The sequence below is a fragment of the Dermacentor andersoni genome, chromosome 4 (genome assembly GCF_023375885.2).
Source record: "Dermacentor andersoni chromosome 4, qqDerAnde1_hic_scaffold, whole genome shotgun sequence".
NCBI lineage: Eukaryota > Metazoa > Arthropoda > Arachnida > Ixodida > Ixodidae > Dermacentor > Dermacentor andersoni.
Window position 1 is genome coordinate 55,799,539 of NC_092817.1, and position 16,840 is coordinate 55,816,378.

The window sequence follows — 16,840 nt, forward strand, 5'->3', positions numbered from 1 at the left end:
GTATCAGAATGATTGCTGATGACTTGAGCATTCCTCAAACCCAAGTTTTTGAGATCATGACAGAAAACTTAGCCATGAGGAAAGTGTGCGCGAAGTTCGTGCCGCAAGTGTTGTCAGAGGAGCAAAAGGGACCAACCGGAAAGTGATCTGCCAGGATCTTCTTCATCCTGTGAATGAGGACCCTGATTTTTGTACGATGTAGTGACCGGTGACGAGACGTGGGTGTTTGATTACGACCCGGAGAGCAAGCGGCAGAGCTCAGAATGGCACAGCCCTTCTTCCCGACGCTCCAAGAAAGCACGAATGAGCAAATCCAAGCAGAAGTCCATGCTCATTTGCTTTTTTGATCGACATGGAGTCATCCACAAAGAGTTCATACCACCCGGACAAACAATTAATGCAGTTTTTTACGTGGAAGTCCTCAAAGAAAACGCATTGTTCCTGTCCACCCAGCCATTGCCAACAATTGGTGGCTGCACCATGACAATGCGCTGAGCCACACAGCGTTCCGCGTAGTGGAGTATCTTGCCCAGCACAACATGGCAACGCTGCCTCAGCCCCCTTACAGCCCCGACTTGGCCACGCCAGATTTTTTTTCTGTTTCCAAGAATAAAATCGAAGCTCAGGGGGAAACATCACGGATCAGTAGAGGCGGTTCAGCAGGCCGTGACGAGGGAGCTAAACAGCATTCCAGTCCAGGCATTCCTGGAGGCATACGAAAACCGGAAACCTCGTTGGCAGCAGTGTGCAGATGCGGAAGAGTGCTACTTTGAAAAAATTTTAATAGTTTGTACTATTCTCATGAATAAAATTTTTTTAAGGAAAATGAGTCCTACTACTTTCAGAACAGACCCTGTAGATGCTAGCTGATAGAGACTGGAATTTCAGTGTTTGCACTGCCATTGCAGCACCTGCATCGGCTGTTTCTTTCTTTCCTCAGCCCACACAACTGTGTGGTATAGACCATTCTATTTTCGGTTAATCAGTGCCGCCATTATGGAGTGTGAATTTATTCAAACGATTTCAGAACTCTGTGCGCAGTTACATCAAGTTTACATGGTTGTGAAACACTGAATGCATTCTTGCAGCCATATTCATGCACACAATCTTTCTGTACAACCATACATTTTTAGTTCCCATTAGGAGTGCCTGTGTTTAGACCAATGATGGCATCCGCTCCAATACTTCCTTAACACAATCCACAGGATGTAAAAAAATATTATTTCTCTGTGTCCTACAGCCATTTGAAGTTTGTTGTAAATACGAAACATGTTAATAGTTTGCTTCATAAAATTCCTTGCATTTTTTGCTAATGGCACCCTGCATGCATGGTAGAAAAACGTTGCATATATTCTGTAATATAATTAATGCATAAAAGAAGAAATTACTCTGTCTATAAACCTTTCCACTGCGAGTTAGCTGGGTGTTGCCATAGTTTCCTTTGGACTGTTGCAAGCCTATTTTAATACATGCTTGAAAGCATAAGATAGAGTGATGAAGTCCTTATGTATGTGTTCACGCACCCAGATGTAAAGTGCAGCACTTTGTGACCTAGCACAGGGGCTCTGTTTTGCTTTTAGTTTGAGCAGTGCAGAATGATAAAATTTTTGTGTCATTGTTAGTTTTATCTAGTGCAGACTTTGTGCATAACAAGTCCACAGCGTTCCTGTACACTATCTGCATGATCACTGGACTTGCATTGAACTCTCGTGGTGAACTTTACCTGCTTTGACATTTAGGGATAGGGCAACTAATTCCTGTGGGCATCTCTTTCAGATTTGTGATACATACCCTAGGAACCTCTATGTCCCCTCCGTGGCCAGTACTGCAATACTCGTTAGCAGTAGTCAATTTCGCAGTAAAGGAAGGCTGCCTGTTCTCTCCTACCTGAATAAAAACATGGTGAGTGCATGTAGAGAATACTAATTGTCTCTGCTCTAATGCGACTTTTGAAGGATTAGCCTGATATTTTGAGCATGAATCACATGATGCTGTTTGTAGTGCTTTAACAGGCTAGGGCTTAATTGCATTTTGTTTTAGTCGCAGGTTTTCTTTCTTGCTTCATGTATGTTTTCTTGAAACATGGTTCTCATAAATTGCTACTTTGCTCTTTAGAAACTGGTTGCCGTGGAACTGTTATATCACAGGAGAAATGCAAAGGCACTACAGTTTAACGTTTCATAATGAATACTGATATAGCAAATATAAGTCTCAAGTTTGATTAGCTGCACCTTTGTGGAAGTTATGTAACAAGATCTAAAGGGCGTATGTTGTGTATCAGTAAAAACAAGCAAACCAAAATTTTCAGGCGTAATGTGAATTAATGTCACCTTGTTATACATAAGTATGTGAAATCTTACTTATGATAGCGCTCAAGTTTTGTAGTGCCAGTGGATTTTCGTATGTTTACGTTAGATTGTTTTGTTACCTGTTACATTGTATTGTTTATGCTAGAGTACCTGCAGCACAAACCTTATTTATTTCATAGCGAAGCTGTTAAGGGGAGTTCCACAGCTGTTCTCGTGTGACGGTTGGCATGTGGCGGCGTGCTCAGTATCAAATGTGAATGAAAGGAATGCCATGGCCACAGATTTTTGCTTTGAAACGTAATTTCAGTGATTCTAAAATAAGAGTTCCTTTGCGTGTTCATCATCCGAATAAACAATAACTCTTGCCTTTGCTTCGAGTTGTTTACAAATTCGACTTTACCCTGCCATCTGCTAGCCGCCTGGTTAGCTCAGATGGTAGAGCGGCTGTCCCAAAAAGGCGGTGGTCTCAGGTTTGAGTCCCGGACCAGGACGAATTTTTCTTCAACTGGGAGGGTTTTCTTTCAAGGAACCCTTATGGATTTCCATTGTAACAATTGCTACGACTGGGTGGGTGTCTGATTTTCCCTTTATTGCTAATAAGTGTTGATTGTTCATTGTATTACTCTTGCTGGTGTTTGTGTGTTTCATTGTTCCTTTGTTGTAATAACACAGCAGTGATTTGTAACAAACGTAACCTATAATGCACTGTAACCACTCATGCCTTGGTGGCCAAAAGGTTGCTGGCAGTATTGAATAAACAAAATTAAAAAAAAAATAAAGTTGCAGCTATTACTCTAGTTTATATGATGTGGTGACTAAAATGTGTGCAGTTCCCAAATGACACCGTCTGGTATTTCTGTGCTCATCTCTAAACTTAGTACGTGTTTTCAGGCAGCAATATGCCGATGCAGTCAACCACTGTCGGGATTCTCAGCACGATGTGTTGAAGACGAGCAACTCTTGAACTGTATCCTGAAGTCAAATCCCACCTCAAAATTTATGTATGTGGTGGACACACGGCCTCGAGTGAGTATTGTGCTGAATGTTTAAACAGCTGATGCTGATAAATTTGTCACAAAATGTAGTAATTGTGCTCTTTCTTGCTGCGGTGCACATTTTCGTTTGCATTTGTAGTATAACCCTGTAATAAAAAATCCATGGCATTGTTGCTATAAGATCCTGGAACTTGAGTATTTGGTTCCCACTCGCTCCTCTTGAGCGAAAAAAAAAATCTTGTCTAACACAAAAGTTATGCAATGTGTTATTATATGATGTCATATGCTGTCTACAGAAATCATTAACGCAGTTGTGATAGCACTTATCTCTAAGCCCTATACTGTACCTCGTGTAGTAGTGCTGGCACTTTTGAGATATTTAAGTTGGGCAAGTCTGATCTCAAATTTTGCAGCTACAGAGTGTCATGACTGCTTTCAAAAACCCACTTCATGGCCTTGAAATCATTTCCTGCAACACATGAGTCAGCCATTGTGCTTTAAGACGGATGTTGCAGCATGGCTTACCACTTAGTGGATGGTAATGAGTGATTATCATTAGGCACACTGTGGCACAATTCTTGGACTCCTACTGGCAGTGGCTGAAACAAAAGCTTTTGTAAAAAAAAAAAGTTTCTGTGCAACGTCATATGTGCATGCTTATTTACATGCTGAACTTATTGTAAATGGTGCAGTAGAAATTTGTTATACAACAGTGTATCAGCTACTCAATAAATAAAAGGTTGTATTCAGTCTGCACCAAGCACCACGTAAGCACCGCGGTAGTTTGTTCTTGTGCTCACCTGCATCCACTCTCTTTGTGCAGATCAATGCAATGGCTAACAAGGCTGCCGGGAAAGGCTACGAGAATGAGAACTTCTATGAGAACATCAAGTTTCAGTTCTTCGGCATAGAAAACATTCATGTGATGCGCAATAGCCTGCAGAAGCTCATTGACAGTGAGTCAATTGTATTTTTATTGCCCAATTAGCATGGAAGTTGTGTAGTTCTATTCATAAGTTCCAAGTCTATTCACACGAGCTTGCCATTACCTAATAATTTCATAATTGGTTAACACTCTGGGATAGGCCTGAAAGCACATGACTTCACTTTCACTTTCACAGACTGTGTGGCTGTGAGGTCTTTTGTTTTATATCATAGAAAATTCACAGCATAAAAACAAGCTGCTGCATATTTGTTTACATAGAAGTCTTGGTGGTATTTGTTGAGAGATTTTGGTCGCTAAAAATTGTATGCTTTCTTAGGCTGATATCGTTTAAAAAAAAATTTTGTGCATAGCTTATAGCTGGTGCAAGTGTACAATCCATCACATTCAAGACGGTTGTTTAACCATTGTCACCTCTAAAGAGTACAAATCATGCAGCCGTTGTGCGAAAACAGATGACGGTATTCAACTTGTGATGGCTGAGAGCATCACTTAATTGTTATTGCAATTGCGTAATCGTGCCACATTTTCTGAACCACATCTTGAGGCAGACAGTGATAACGAATCTTTAGCAAAGATACCCCGACCACTGTGTACCCTGGGCTATTTACTGTAGTACTGTTGGGGAATATGTTGATTCTTTGACAAAGAGGCAGATGAGAAAAAAGACCGCTACGATCCTGTTCACATTCAGAGTACAAAGGCAGTGGCACCTTCTCACATAATTGTGCATGCTTGTGTGTTTTGTAGTAAACCTCTCATGACCTTATTTTTACCTGTGTGAAGCTTGTTACACCACAGCACCTATGCACTGATCAAAGCATCTGATTTCAGTTGTGACCATCACATTATGTTGCCCACATGCTTTTAATCCAGAAAAGAGGTTATACAGTCATTGCTGTAAGAGACTGCTGGACTTTCCACCATACCCTGCAGAAGAAGTGTACAAACAATAGCTAGACTATGCACAAACATACGTAAGCCTTCCTAACCACATGTGAACATTCCAAAAGATAGTGATAACTTCGCGTTATGGAGCTGTCGTCATTTTTACTAGTAATAGTATGTTTTCTGTATGGAAACAGATCATTTTAGCATGTCCATATACGTAGTACTCAAAGAAATACTGCGTCGCTGAAGACTTAGGCATGAGTGGCTGTATTGGTGGCTCCATCATGCGGTGTGGAGTTTAACCAGAGAAGACACAGAGCTATTATTGCAGTGACCAACCACGTTTTACTTAGCTGTCTGTGTAACGCATCGGCAGCACTGTAATCATCATAATTCAGGTGCCTGTTCTTCATCTAGGACACTCATGCACACAAAACTATCTCTAGCTCACTGTTAAACAATTCTTCAGGAAATGTCACTACCAGCATTGTTATTGCTGCCATCCATGTCTCTGGCAGCTTGGTATACAGCAAATGGTTATAAGTATGCTGACATACTAAAACACTCAAATTTTTAAACCAGGCCCAGGTACGAAAGAGTTAAAAAAGATAGATTCATAGATTTAATAATATATAGATAAAAGCAGATACCGTAAATGGAGAAAGCATACGTGAATTGCAGTGAAGGATGTTGCAGCTGGAGTTTGCCCTCTTGCAGCGTGCGAAGCAAGTGAACCCTCAATGGGGGCCTTTCTGGGAGGCTTGGAGGCAAGCGGGTGGCTGCGACATGTCCGAGCCATCCTGGAGACTGCGCACTTTGTGGCCCGAGCAGTGGAAGACGGCGTGAGCGTGCTGGTGCATTGCTCAGACGGCTGGGACCGCACGGCGCAGACATGCTCCCTGGCAAGCCTCCTGCTGGACCCTTACTATCGCACCATCATGGGTTTTCAGGTTGGCACAGAGGTTTGATTTGCACCGTCTCCTGACGCTGAGTAAGGGTCGCTGAATTGAAGCTGTCAAAATCGTATTAAGGAGCTGTCGTATGCATTCTATTTCATGTAGTGTCATCCTCGGTAGTGATTTAGACTGCCACTAGGAAACTCGCAGTATGCTAAAGAAATTTAGTTCTGGTGGAAATTTGTTGCCATGGATGAGCAAAAAAAACGGAGAATGTTGCAAATCGGCAGAGACCTAAGAACAAGCTTCATATCCAAATATCAGTGTTGTCTGCCCATAACTCTTTCTTTTTTCTTTTCTCGTTGATCCCACTGTTGCTTGTAGCATTAGAAGGAATGTTCAACATGGAGTGTTTCTTTGCATGCGTTGCAGGCTTTGATTGAGAAAGACTGGCTGGCCTTTGGGCACAAGTTCATGGACCGGTGTGGCCTGGTTCAGGGTGACCAACGTGAAGTGGCACCCGTGTTCACCCAGTTTGTGGACGCTGTCTGGCAGCTTATGCACCAGTTCCCCTCCTCGTTCCAGTTCAACGAACGCTTCCTGCTCACCATCCACGACCACGTCTACTCGTGCCAGTTTGGCACTTTCGTTGGGAACTGCGAGAAGGATCGCCTTGACTTGAGGTCAGTACTGCTGCGGCTGAGCGGTATTTGAAGATCCACATACCTTCAACAGACCCATTTGAGCTATTCAAGTGTCTTGTACTAGTTGCTTGTGGTCATGTTGGTTTCAAGGACATGTACATGATGTGCTTTCCAGGTGAGGTGACTGTCAGTAGCACAGTATCCAAACACTTCATTTGACAAATTATCTTGAGCTTAGTTTTCAGTTCTATGGTTTAGTCGAACATATTCATGTACTTGTTCGGTATATAGTGGTTAAAATTAAGTTGCTTAAAGGGCTCCTCACCAGTCAAGGGTAAAACAGATGCCGACCAAAAACATTAAGAGAGAAGAAAAGAAACCAAGACATTTTGGCTCCAGTACGGGGGCCTTGTTCACAATGAAAACCTCACCAGGTTTGGCCATCTTAAACAGAGAAGTCTAGTGTATACGTGGTGCACCCACCCCTCCCGTCTGCAATGCACAATTACGTACCTTGAGGGTATCACAAATAAATAAATAAGTAATTAAATAAATAAATAAATAATTAAATAAATAGATAAATAAATAAATAAACATATTACGACAGTGTGCGCTGCGAAAACAGCTGAAATTTCCAGCCAAGCACTGCACACCCTCTCGAGGGATCCTCACTTCCAGCCAGAGAGTGACATAAGTTCCTCTTTGTCATGCGTGTTTTGTCACTCACCATGATTAATCGTCCAATGTAGAAGGTGCATTGGCACAAAAGAAGCGAAGAAAAAAGAGGGTATACTGGTTTGACATCCCTCAGCTCCAATATGGGAGAAAACAGGGAAGGAACACCACATAGGAATGTTATGTAGAGGCAGAGGAAGAGTATGCCTCCATTGGCAGCGACGTTCGCCTCCTGGTGGCATGGCAGCAGGACAGTTGATTTCTTCTATCTCCCCCGACAATGAACCGATTTCAAAAATTATTTTGGTAAAACGCTCCTTATGCAGCGTTTTACAGCTTCAAATGTGTAAGCAACATTTGCAGCGGGGCCTGGTGAGAGGCACGTTAAAGAGGAGCTAAGAGAAAAAACGGAAAACGAAGCACACATTGTCAATCCTGTCTGGCACTTCATTTTGTTGTTGTATATTCCTTGTTTTGTCTTCGTTTTCGGGCAGACATCATTCTATGTATGTGAGCAGTTCTGCATTGAAGGAAGGGGGATGTTGTAACCCCCCTGCCCCCCTTCCAAAGGTTAGCCTACCTAACCCTAGCCCCTCCTTCGGAAGGTTGTCATTTCAGTTTGAGCATGCAGAAGAGCGTACGTGTGTGTGTTCTCATAAAATTTGTTATCTCTCAAAATGTGAAACTTAAGAATGGATCATTTGCATGTGAAAGCCATCATTTAGTGACTCTGTTACGCCGTAGGCTGAGCTCCAGGACCTACTCACTGTGGGCCTATCTGGGCAACCACATCTCGGAGTACGTCAACCCCTTGTACAGGACGGACAGGAGAGGAGCTGACACCCTCCACCCATCACTGGCTCCACAGGCAATCAGGTCTGCAACAAGCCTTTGCTTTCTTTCTTTTTTAACATCAGAAGTGGCACTCCCAGTAATAGCAGTGAAAAACAGTGACATTTGGATTCACTCCCATTGATATGCTACTTGAAGGCAGCATATCAATAGTATCAACATAGGAGAGTGATAGCTCTTTTATGATTTTGCACAGCAAATACTACAGAGTAGATGATTGTAAAGCTTTTGACTGTGCAGGCAGTTTGTAGCTAATATAGTCCTTATGTGCCGACTGTTCTGCAATTTACATATACAGATTTGTGGAAGCAGGGGATTTGCATTGGAATCAGTCACTTACACACCTTTCTTTAATGGGTGGGCCTTCACTCACAGCTGAAGACTTGCCTCACCAACTGTTCATGTGTTGCTACCTGTCCTATGGCCGTGGCGACCGCATTCCAATGGGGTAGGATGCAAAAATGCTCTTGCACTTAATTAAATTTAAGTGCTCATAGAACACCACGTAGGTAAAATTATGGCTCCACATATTTACCTGGTTGGAGGCTTCCCAGTGACCATGAACATCAGGCATCTCATAATACTGCGTCACTCTGGTTTCATTGCAACTTTGCGTACACTGATTGTGGCCACCTAAGGTTCTGAGTATAAAGCAGTCATCGTAGCTAAGCATCTGCTTAAAAGTAGTCTGGGAAAAAGAAAAAAACATGGCTATCACTGTGCACTCAGCAACTAAATGGCAACTACATCTGTCACAGGGAGATTAGAGAGCACACTTTAAGCAAGACACGTCATGCTGTGAAAATCTACATTTTTCATCTGGCATGACCACACATGGTGCATACCTTTGATTTAGTTTAGACAAACTTTAGTGCACTCAACTTCAATTTCACTGCAGTTGTTTCGAGAACGGCAGTTTTAGAAGAGTAATGTTTGCGTTCTCTGTGTTCACAGGTTCTGGAGGGGTATGTACAACCGATTTGAGAATGGAGTCCATCCACGTGAACCCTTGAGTGATATCCTAGCCGCAACAAAGGATCACATCCTCAGCCTGGAAGACCACATCCAACACCTTGTCAAGGTGTGTGTGCATGTGTATGTGCATGCTCTCCTCACATGGGGAAGTGCTCAGAACAGAATAGGCTTGTTAACCACTCACCATTGAAACTGCCAAATTTCCAAGCATGGACCTACCAATACCGTACAATGCATTGATAGTAATGAAGCAGTTGTCTTAGCCATGCACTGTAACCCAGGGAACATGCAGATGCTGAAGGTGGAGCACTCACTCGCCAACGCCGTGTGCCTGGCGGCATTGTTGGTGTCTGCCAGCATTACAGGATAAGCCAGCACACTAAAATTAGCATTATTTGTGTTGCTCACAGTATGAATGCAACCTGAACGCAAGTGTCTGGCTTTTGCAACACACACTCACACTTTCACTAATAATCCGAGTGGTCATCAGCAGTCTGCTTAGATTGTACTATTGGCCATGATCTTGAGTGTGGCTGTTGGCAGATCTGAGCTCAGTGCAGTTCCCTGGTTGTCGTGTTCTCTTGGCTGCTGCATTGCTTTTGCACAGTCCTGGCACAGAGCCCACAGACTCCCATGCATTGTGTTCTCATTTCATATATATGAAACTTTACAAGCATTCTAACATAGCAGAGGCATGGTGTATCTTGGCTGCTACCATCTCACAAATAATGGCGTACAGTCAAACCTTGTTAATACGTAGTCGGCCAGGAACAACAATAAGGTACACACTAAACGATATACGAATTAACTGCCAATACCAGTTTAGCGGCTACTTACCAGCCGGAGAAGAACTACATCATGATGCTTGCAAACACACACACTCCGACAGGCTTTATTTGCGAGTAGGCAGCAAAAAATCTGCGATCTTCACTGGTCGTCGTGGTAGCCTTGCCCCGACGACGGCAAGGCGTCATGCTAAAGCTCACATGACACTCAAAGCGTGCGCCACGTCGGATAATGAAGGGCTGTCGTCCACTTCCACATCGACATCACCGTCATCACTTTCGCTTGAAGCTGGGCAAAGTGCGACGGCGGCAACAATGTCTCTATCCAAGAACTCCTGCGGATGTAACAGCGTCGCCGTCGCCGTCTTGGAAAGTCTCAAAATTCACTTGCTCCGCAGCATCACCTTGCCGCTCTAGTACCTCTGCAAGGAGGCTCATGCAGCCTTCGGTGTCCTCATCGACCTCGTCGTCGCCGCCTTCACGCAAGACGAATTTCGCTGGCATGAAACAGTTCTGCACAGTCACAGGCAGAACCTGCATCCAAGAGTGTCCAAGCAGGTGTATGGCACCCTGGAGGTCTATTGAGTAGGTCTTGTCGCTATCCATGGTGAGCAACATTCTATGCAATGGATTCTTCTGGTATATCTGCTTCACAGAGCGGATGATGCCCTGATCGAGCAGTTGGGCGAGTGCTGGTGTGTTGGGCGGCAAGAACAAGTTACCTAAGTAAACATGCACCGACGCGTTGTCGAGAATGACAAGTATGTTCCTTTGCTGGGTGGCAAAGAGCCGGTCCAGCTGGTGCATGTACTGTTTGAAAAGCTGAGCAGTCATCCATGCCTTTTTGTTGTCTTTATAAACAACACTGGGTGGCACACGGGTGCTTTTGAAGCACCGTGGTTTTCTGTACTTGCCGATCACCATGAGTGGCAGCTTCTCACTACCGGTCATGTTCACGCCAAAGGCGATCGATATTCAATTTTTTTCGCGTTGACCACCGGTGCATTTTTCATTCTTAAATGCCAGTGTCCTGTTAGGAAGCAGGCAGTGGAAAAGTGCCGATTCATCAAAATTAATGATGTCGGCGGCAGTGCAGGTTGCCAAGGCTTCCTGCAAACAGTCATTCTGCCACTCATTGGCACCGTCTCTGTCTGCTGCAGCAGCCTCCGACTATTTTCCGACAGTTTTTCCGACAGTTTTTCCGACTATGTCGTGGTGGGCTTTGAATCGCGACAGCCAGCCATTGCTGCATGCAAAACCACTGCCGTTAAGCTGACCCGCGAAAGTTTGTGCCTTTTCGACCAGAAGGGGACCACTAATTGGTAAGTTCAAGCTCCGCACCTTCTTCAACCAAAGCTGCAGCGCTTTTTCCACTTCGGGAAAACCCGAGTCCCTGATACGGCACCTCTTCAAGTTGTTCACTGTGCTGCTCCTCAACTTTTCGCAAGTGTTCCACACACTGCACACAGTTGTCAGGGGCAAGTTCTTTTCGCGGGCGACCACAGATTTCTTTGTCCCATTCTCAATGCTGCAAATTATTTCCAGTTTTTCTTTCACACTCAGAATGTGATACAGTCGAACCCGGCTATATCGAACTCGCAAAAAATGCCTATCAGTTCGATATAGAGCATAATTCGATATAAGCCTGCTAAATAATTGGATGTCATAAAAGCACGTACCATTTATAAAATCACTTTATTAATGGAATTAGCTTAGTTTCGCATGAAATAGTCCTGCATTTTCTTCTGCTTGGGCAATTTCGCTGCCAGCTACGCATGCACTTCCCCACATTGTCTAAGGAGTCGGAGCAGCTGAGGCCGCAACCTTCCGCATTTACGCAAAAGCACCGGACTAGTGCGAGCGCACCAATCACTTTGGAGGACGTGGGCAAAGGACCATCGTTGCTTTCCTCATTGTGCCCGATTTCACTTGTGCTCGGTACGATGTCGGCAATGTAGTCTTCGTTTTCGGGCTCTCCTGTGGTCGCGACACCATCATTTGCACTCATGAACTTGTCCACCGTTGATTCGTCAACAGCTTCCAGAAATTCTGACAGCTCGCTCCAAACTTCAGCAACACCGGCAACGGCTTCGTTGCATTCATCAGAATTTACAGTCATCACCGAGCACGCGGAAGCCGGCACAGCTGAAGCAATTTCGGATGAACCACTCGTACACGGCCGTGCGTACGCGTCGGGCACCACGGGCACCGGGTTGCGAGTTTGGCCGCTTTAGCCCTAATCTGCCCTTATTCTTCAAGATTGCGCTTAGAGTGCTCCTCGGAATCTTTCATGCTGCGGGGACATCCGACTTGTCACCGCGTTTGACTCGATTTATGATTTCGAGCTTCACGACGAAAGGCGAATTCTGGCGCTTCATCACTGCAACAGTGCAGGAGAAGGCCCACAAGACGCATACACAATGAACCAGAAAAGCAGCGAGACAACTCGCACTTTCGCCATCTTGCACGACGAGGGCTGTTGGAACCTCAGTGCTGACGCCCGTTGTTGCAAATGGGTCGCAAGCCCCAAGGGTAGCGTTGGCCTGGCGGCCTGGGGCACTGGAAGCATCCGAAGGTCCCGGCAAAGCATGAGTCGACTGGTAACAGAACAACTGGTTTATTCTAACATCGCAAAAGAGCGGGCGGTCAGGTCGACCGAAGTGAGAGACGGGAGAGCACGTAACTCGACAGAAGAAATCGGAGCCTCTCTCCCGGCGTCCGGGGGCAGCTGCTTTTATAGTCTCGGAGTCGAGGGCAAGAGGGAACGCCTCGATAGAGGCGCACGTGACGGGGCACGGACACGCTGAGAGACATGTTGAGACGAGTGTAGTGACGCATCCGCCAGTGGGGCGCCGATCAGACCTCCTCGCTTCACACTTGGGGAGCTCCTCTCCCCGGCTGCCGCGCTTTGACAAGCGTGGGCACACACACACACACGCACACACGAAGACACGTGGCACTGAAACACGCCTGGACGCGCTTGGCGGGGAGACTGCGGGAGCTCCGAACGGGCCAAAATGTCCGCCGCTTTGAACGAAGCTCCGGCGTCCGTTGCATCCGCGCCGGCTATACCGCGCGTTGTAGGCGAAACGTAACAGACCGCCCCGCCGGGGGAAGGAGATCCCGATGGTCAGGGGACTGCATCCGCTGTCCGGAGGGATGTCGCTCGATGATGCTCATAACCGAAGTCGGGCGTCCTTCGGCGTTTCTTGAGCGCAGCGCACAGAGAAGGCCTCGTTCTCTCGTTCAGGTTCACCCAGGACACTGCAAAGTGACTTCGGGAGAGTTGACATTTTTGTTCTCGTTCCCGGCAAGCGTTAGAACTACGCCGAAACTCAACCGCTCAGTCAGCAAGCACGGCACAACCCTCACTAAGCCCTGCCAGGCTCTTTCCCCTTTTATACTACTGCCTAGTTCCTTACAGTAGTTTAGCAGCACTCAGAACGCGTCCACAAATTGGAAAATTGCACGAGAAAGCACATCATCACTTTGAAACACTACACTAAAGCAATATGTTAAAAATCCTGCCTCAGGAAGAAAAACATCAGTAACAAACAATTTTGAGGCTGATTCCCACGTTAGGGGCTTCGACTTAAGCCATCGGCGTTACCGTTGAGACTCCCCTTTTTGTAACGCACCTCAAAGGAATATTGTTGCAAAGCGAGGCTCCAGCGCAGGAGGCGGCCATTTGTGAAAGAGATGGTCTGCAGCCATTGGAGAGGGCAGTGATCCGTCTCGAAGCATGCGAAGCGGAGATCGCAGCGAGCGACCGTACACTAGCTCAGCTGGCGAAAACCCCGTAGCCGCATGCGGCGCTGTCCTCAATGCAAACGTCACCCCAGGCAGACACAGCTCCCAGTCAGTTTGATGTTCAAAACACAATGCTCTCAACACGCGCTTCATGACGGAGTGGAGCTTCTCAACGGAGTTCGACTGGGGGTGGTGCACTGAGCTGTGTAACAGCTTTACCCCGCACCTTTCGAGAAAGGCTGTCGTCAAAGCGCTAGTAAACACTGTGCCCTGATCTGATTGGATTTCCGCAGGAAAACCAACTCGCGCAAATATGGACAGTAGTGCATTGACTATCTCAACAGAGCTGAGTTCTTTAAGCGGCACTGCTTCAGGGAACTTTGTCGCTGGGCAGATCACAGTCAAAATGTGTCTGTACCCCGTGGCTGTTACCGGCAGAGGTCCCACTGTATCAATAACGAGCCGTCTAAAAGGCTCCGTAATGATAGGTACCAACTTCAACAGCGCCCTCGATTTGTCCCTTGGTTTGCCCACCCGCTGACAGGTGTCACATGTCTTCACAAAGTGGTCTGCGTCCCGAAAACACCCTGGCCAATAGTACTCTTGCAAGAGACGGTCCTTAGTTTTCTTAACTCCTAGGTGTCCGGACCACGAACCCCCATGCGACAAGCGCAACAGATCCTGACGGTAGCACTGAGGCACGATCAGCTGATCGAACTCCACTCCCCTGCGGTCTAGATACTTCCGGTACAGGACCCCACCTCTTTCCACAAAGCGAGCATTTTTCTTGGCGATACCTTCCTTGACAATGCAGCGTATGTTTTCTAGGCTGCCATCCTTCTTTTGCTCGGCTATCAAAGCCGACCGGCTGACTTTTAGCAACCTATTAAGTCCGTCTGACGTAGGCGCGATGAGCAAATCTGCAGATAACTCTTCTAACTTTCCCGTGTCGGGCATTTCCTCTCCAGTATCTGGTGCCTTTAACGCTACAGGCTCAATTTTATTCAGTTCGGGCGTGCTCTGAATATCAGCTTGCTGCGCCTCTGACCCTTTCTCATCGTTCGACAACGTCGGTCCCGCAACTACCGCCTTTGCAGCGAGCTCCCGAACCTTCGATCTGGTTAAGGCCTGAACGCTAGCCTCACCAAACAAAAGCCCCTTCTCGCGCAGGAGGTGATCGGACCTGTTCGAAAATAGGTACGGGTACTGGGGGGGCAGCATAGATGACACTGCGGCCTCCGTCTCAAGTGCTCCGAAAGGTCCTTCAATAAGCACTTTTGCTACCGGCAGACACACGCTATGAGCTTCCACGGCTTGCTTGATCCATGCACACTCGCCCGTGAACATATCGGGTTCTACGTAAGAGGGGTGAACTACATCCATTGTAGCTGCGGAATCGCGAAGCACTCGGCACTCTTTCCCGTTCACGAGGAGGTCTCGCATGTAAGGCTCGAGAAGCTTCATGTTCTCGTCAGTGCTGCATAAAGACAAAAACACGACTTTTGTTTTTGTTTCTGGACACTGCGCCGAAAAGTGACCCGGCTTCTGGCACGTATAACAAACGCGCGCTTGCCTCGTCTCGAACCGCTTTCTGCGTTCGGCTTCGGTTGCCGCCGTCTCCTTACGTTCGGTCGGACTGCTTTCACTCGCATCCGCACTACGTGTGTCCCCCTTTGCTCTCATGGGTGTGAACTTCGGCCTCTCAAACTTGGAGCCAAATTCACCCTTTTGACCGTCTTTAGCTCCGCGAGCCCGACGCGTCACAAACTCCTCGGCTAGCTCAGCGGCTCTAGCCACCGTACTAACGTCTGGCCTATCCAAGACCCAGTACCGCACGTTCTCAGGTAACCGACTATAAAACTGTTCTAGCCCGAAACACTGCAGAACTTTCTCGTGGTCACCAAACGCTTTCTCTTCTTTGAGCCACTCCTGCATGTTTGACATAAGCCTGTACGCAAACTCTGTATATGACTCACTTTTGCCTTTCTCATTTTCCCGAAACTTCCGACGGAACGCCTCCGCTGACAGCCTGTACTTTTTTAGCAGACTCGATTTCACTTGGTCGAAATCCTCTGCCTCCTCTCTCTTCAAGCGAGCGACTACGTCGGCCGCCTCGCCGGGTAACAAAGTGAGCAAGCGCTGTGGCCACGTTTCCCGAGAGAACCCCTGCTTCTCGCACGTTCGCTCAAAGTTAACCAGGAACAAACCAATGTCCCCTCCACGCTTAAACGGCCGCATCAGGTCAGTCACTTTGAACGATACTCGTTCTCCTGCACCGTGTGCCTGACTTCCATTACGAGCGCGTTCCATCTCTACCTCGAGACGCTTCATTTCCAAAGCGTGTTCGCGCTCTTCTTTTTCTTTCTGCTCTTTTCGTTCGCGCTCCTGTTTCTGTTCTTTAAGTTCGCGCTCCTGTTTCTCTTCTTGCTCTTGAAGTTCGCGCTCATGTCTTTCTTTTTGCTCTTTAAGTTCGCGCTCCTGTCTTTTTGCCCGCTCCTCAATGGTCTCAAGGCATTCCGACAGCTCGTCATCCTCAGCTTCTAACTCAAGAATAGCCCTTAGCAGTTCTGGTTTTCTGAGTTTGTCTGAGACATCCAGACCCAACTCTCTTGCAAGCTCCAGCAATTTCGGTTTGCGCAACGACTTCAAATCCATGGCTGCTCTGAATGCTGCTTTCTCTACTGCCTACTATTGTCTTGCCGCAAACTAACCCGGCAGCAACGACAACCACAATTACCAGCTCTGTTTCTGACACTAACAAAAGCCTGGCAAAACTCAGAAGAAGAAAGTCCCGCACTCACCAAACCTCGCAGCCAAGAATTCAGCGCAGTCGTTCCGCTGCAGGCAACCAGTCATCACACAGGGCTCGTTGCACTGCTCCCGGATGGTCGTTGTGCTGCTCAGCATACAGTCAACCGCATCTCTTCGCTGCTGGCCTCCGTTGTCGCGATCTCACCGCTGGCAACCAGCTGTTAGAATCGCACCGCTGGCACGAGTTGTTGGAACCTCAGTGCTGACGCCCGTTGTTGCAAATGGGTCGCAAGCCCCAAGGGTAGCGTTGGCCTGGCGGCCTGGGGCACTGGAAGCATCCGAAGGTCCCGGCAAAGCATGAGTCGACTGGTAAC

At 46.8% G+C, this 16,840-nt stretch overlaps 1 protein-coding gene across 1 annotated transcript in view; it reads left to right on the plus strand.

Annotated features, from left to right (window-relative positions):
- The window catches only part of Mtmr6 (Myotubularin related protein 6), a 30,772-nt gene that overhangs the window by 1,704 nt on the left and 12,228 nt on the right, over positions 1-16,840 (plus strand). The window contains exons 5-11 of the mRNA XM_050184386.3: positions 1,777-1,902; positions 3,201-3,335; positions 4,128-4,260; positions 5,856-6,088; positions 6,467-6,717; positions 8,098-8,229; positions 9,160-9,286. Coding sequence (XP_050040343.1) covers positions 1,777-1,902; positions 3,201-3,335; positions 4,128-4,260; positions 5,856-6,088; positions 6,467-6,717; positions 8,098-8,229; positions 9,160-9,286 — 1,137 coding nt within the window. The remainder of the gene's footprint in view (positions 1-1,776; positions 1,903-3,200; positions 3,336-4,127; positions 4,261-5,855; positions 6,089-6,466; positions 6,718-8,097; positions 8,230-9,159; positions 9,287-16,840) is intronic.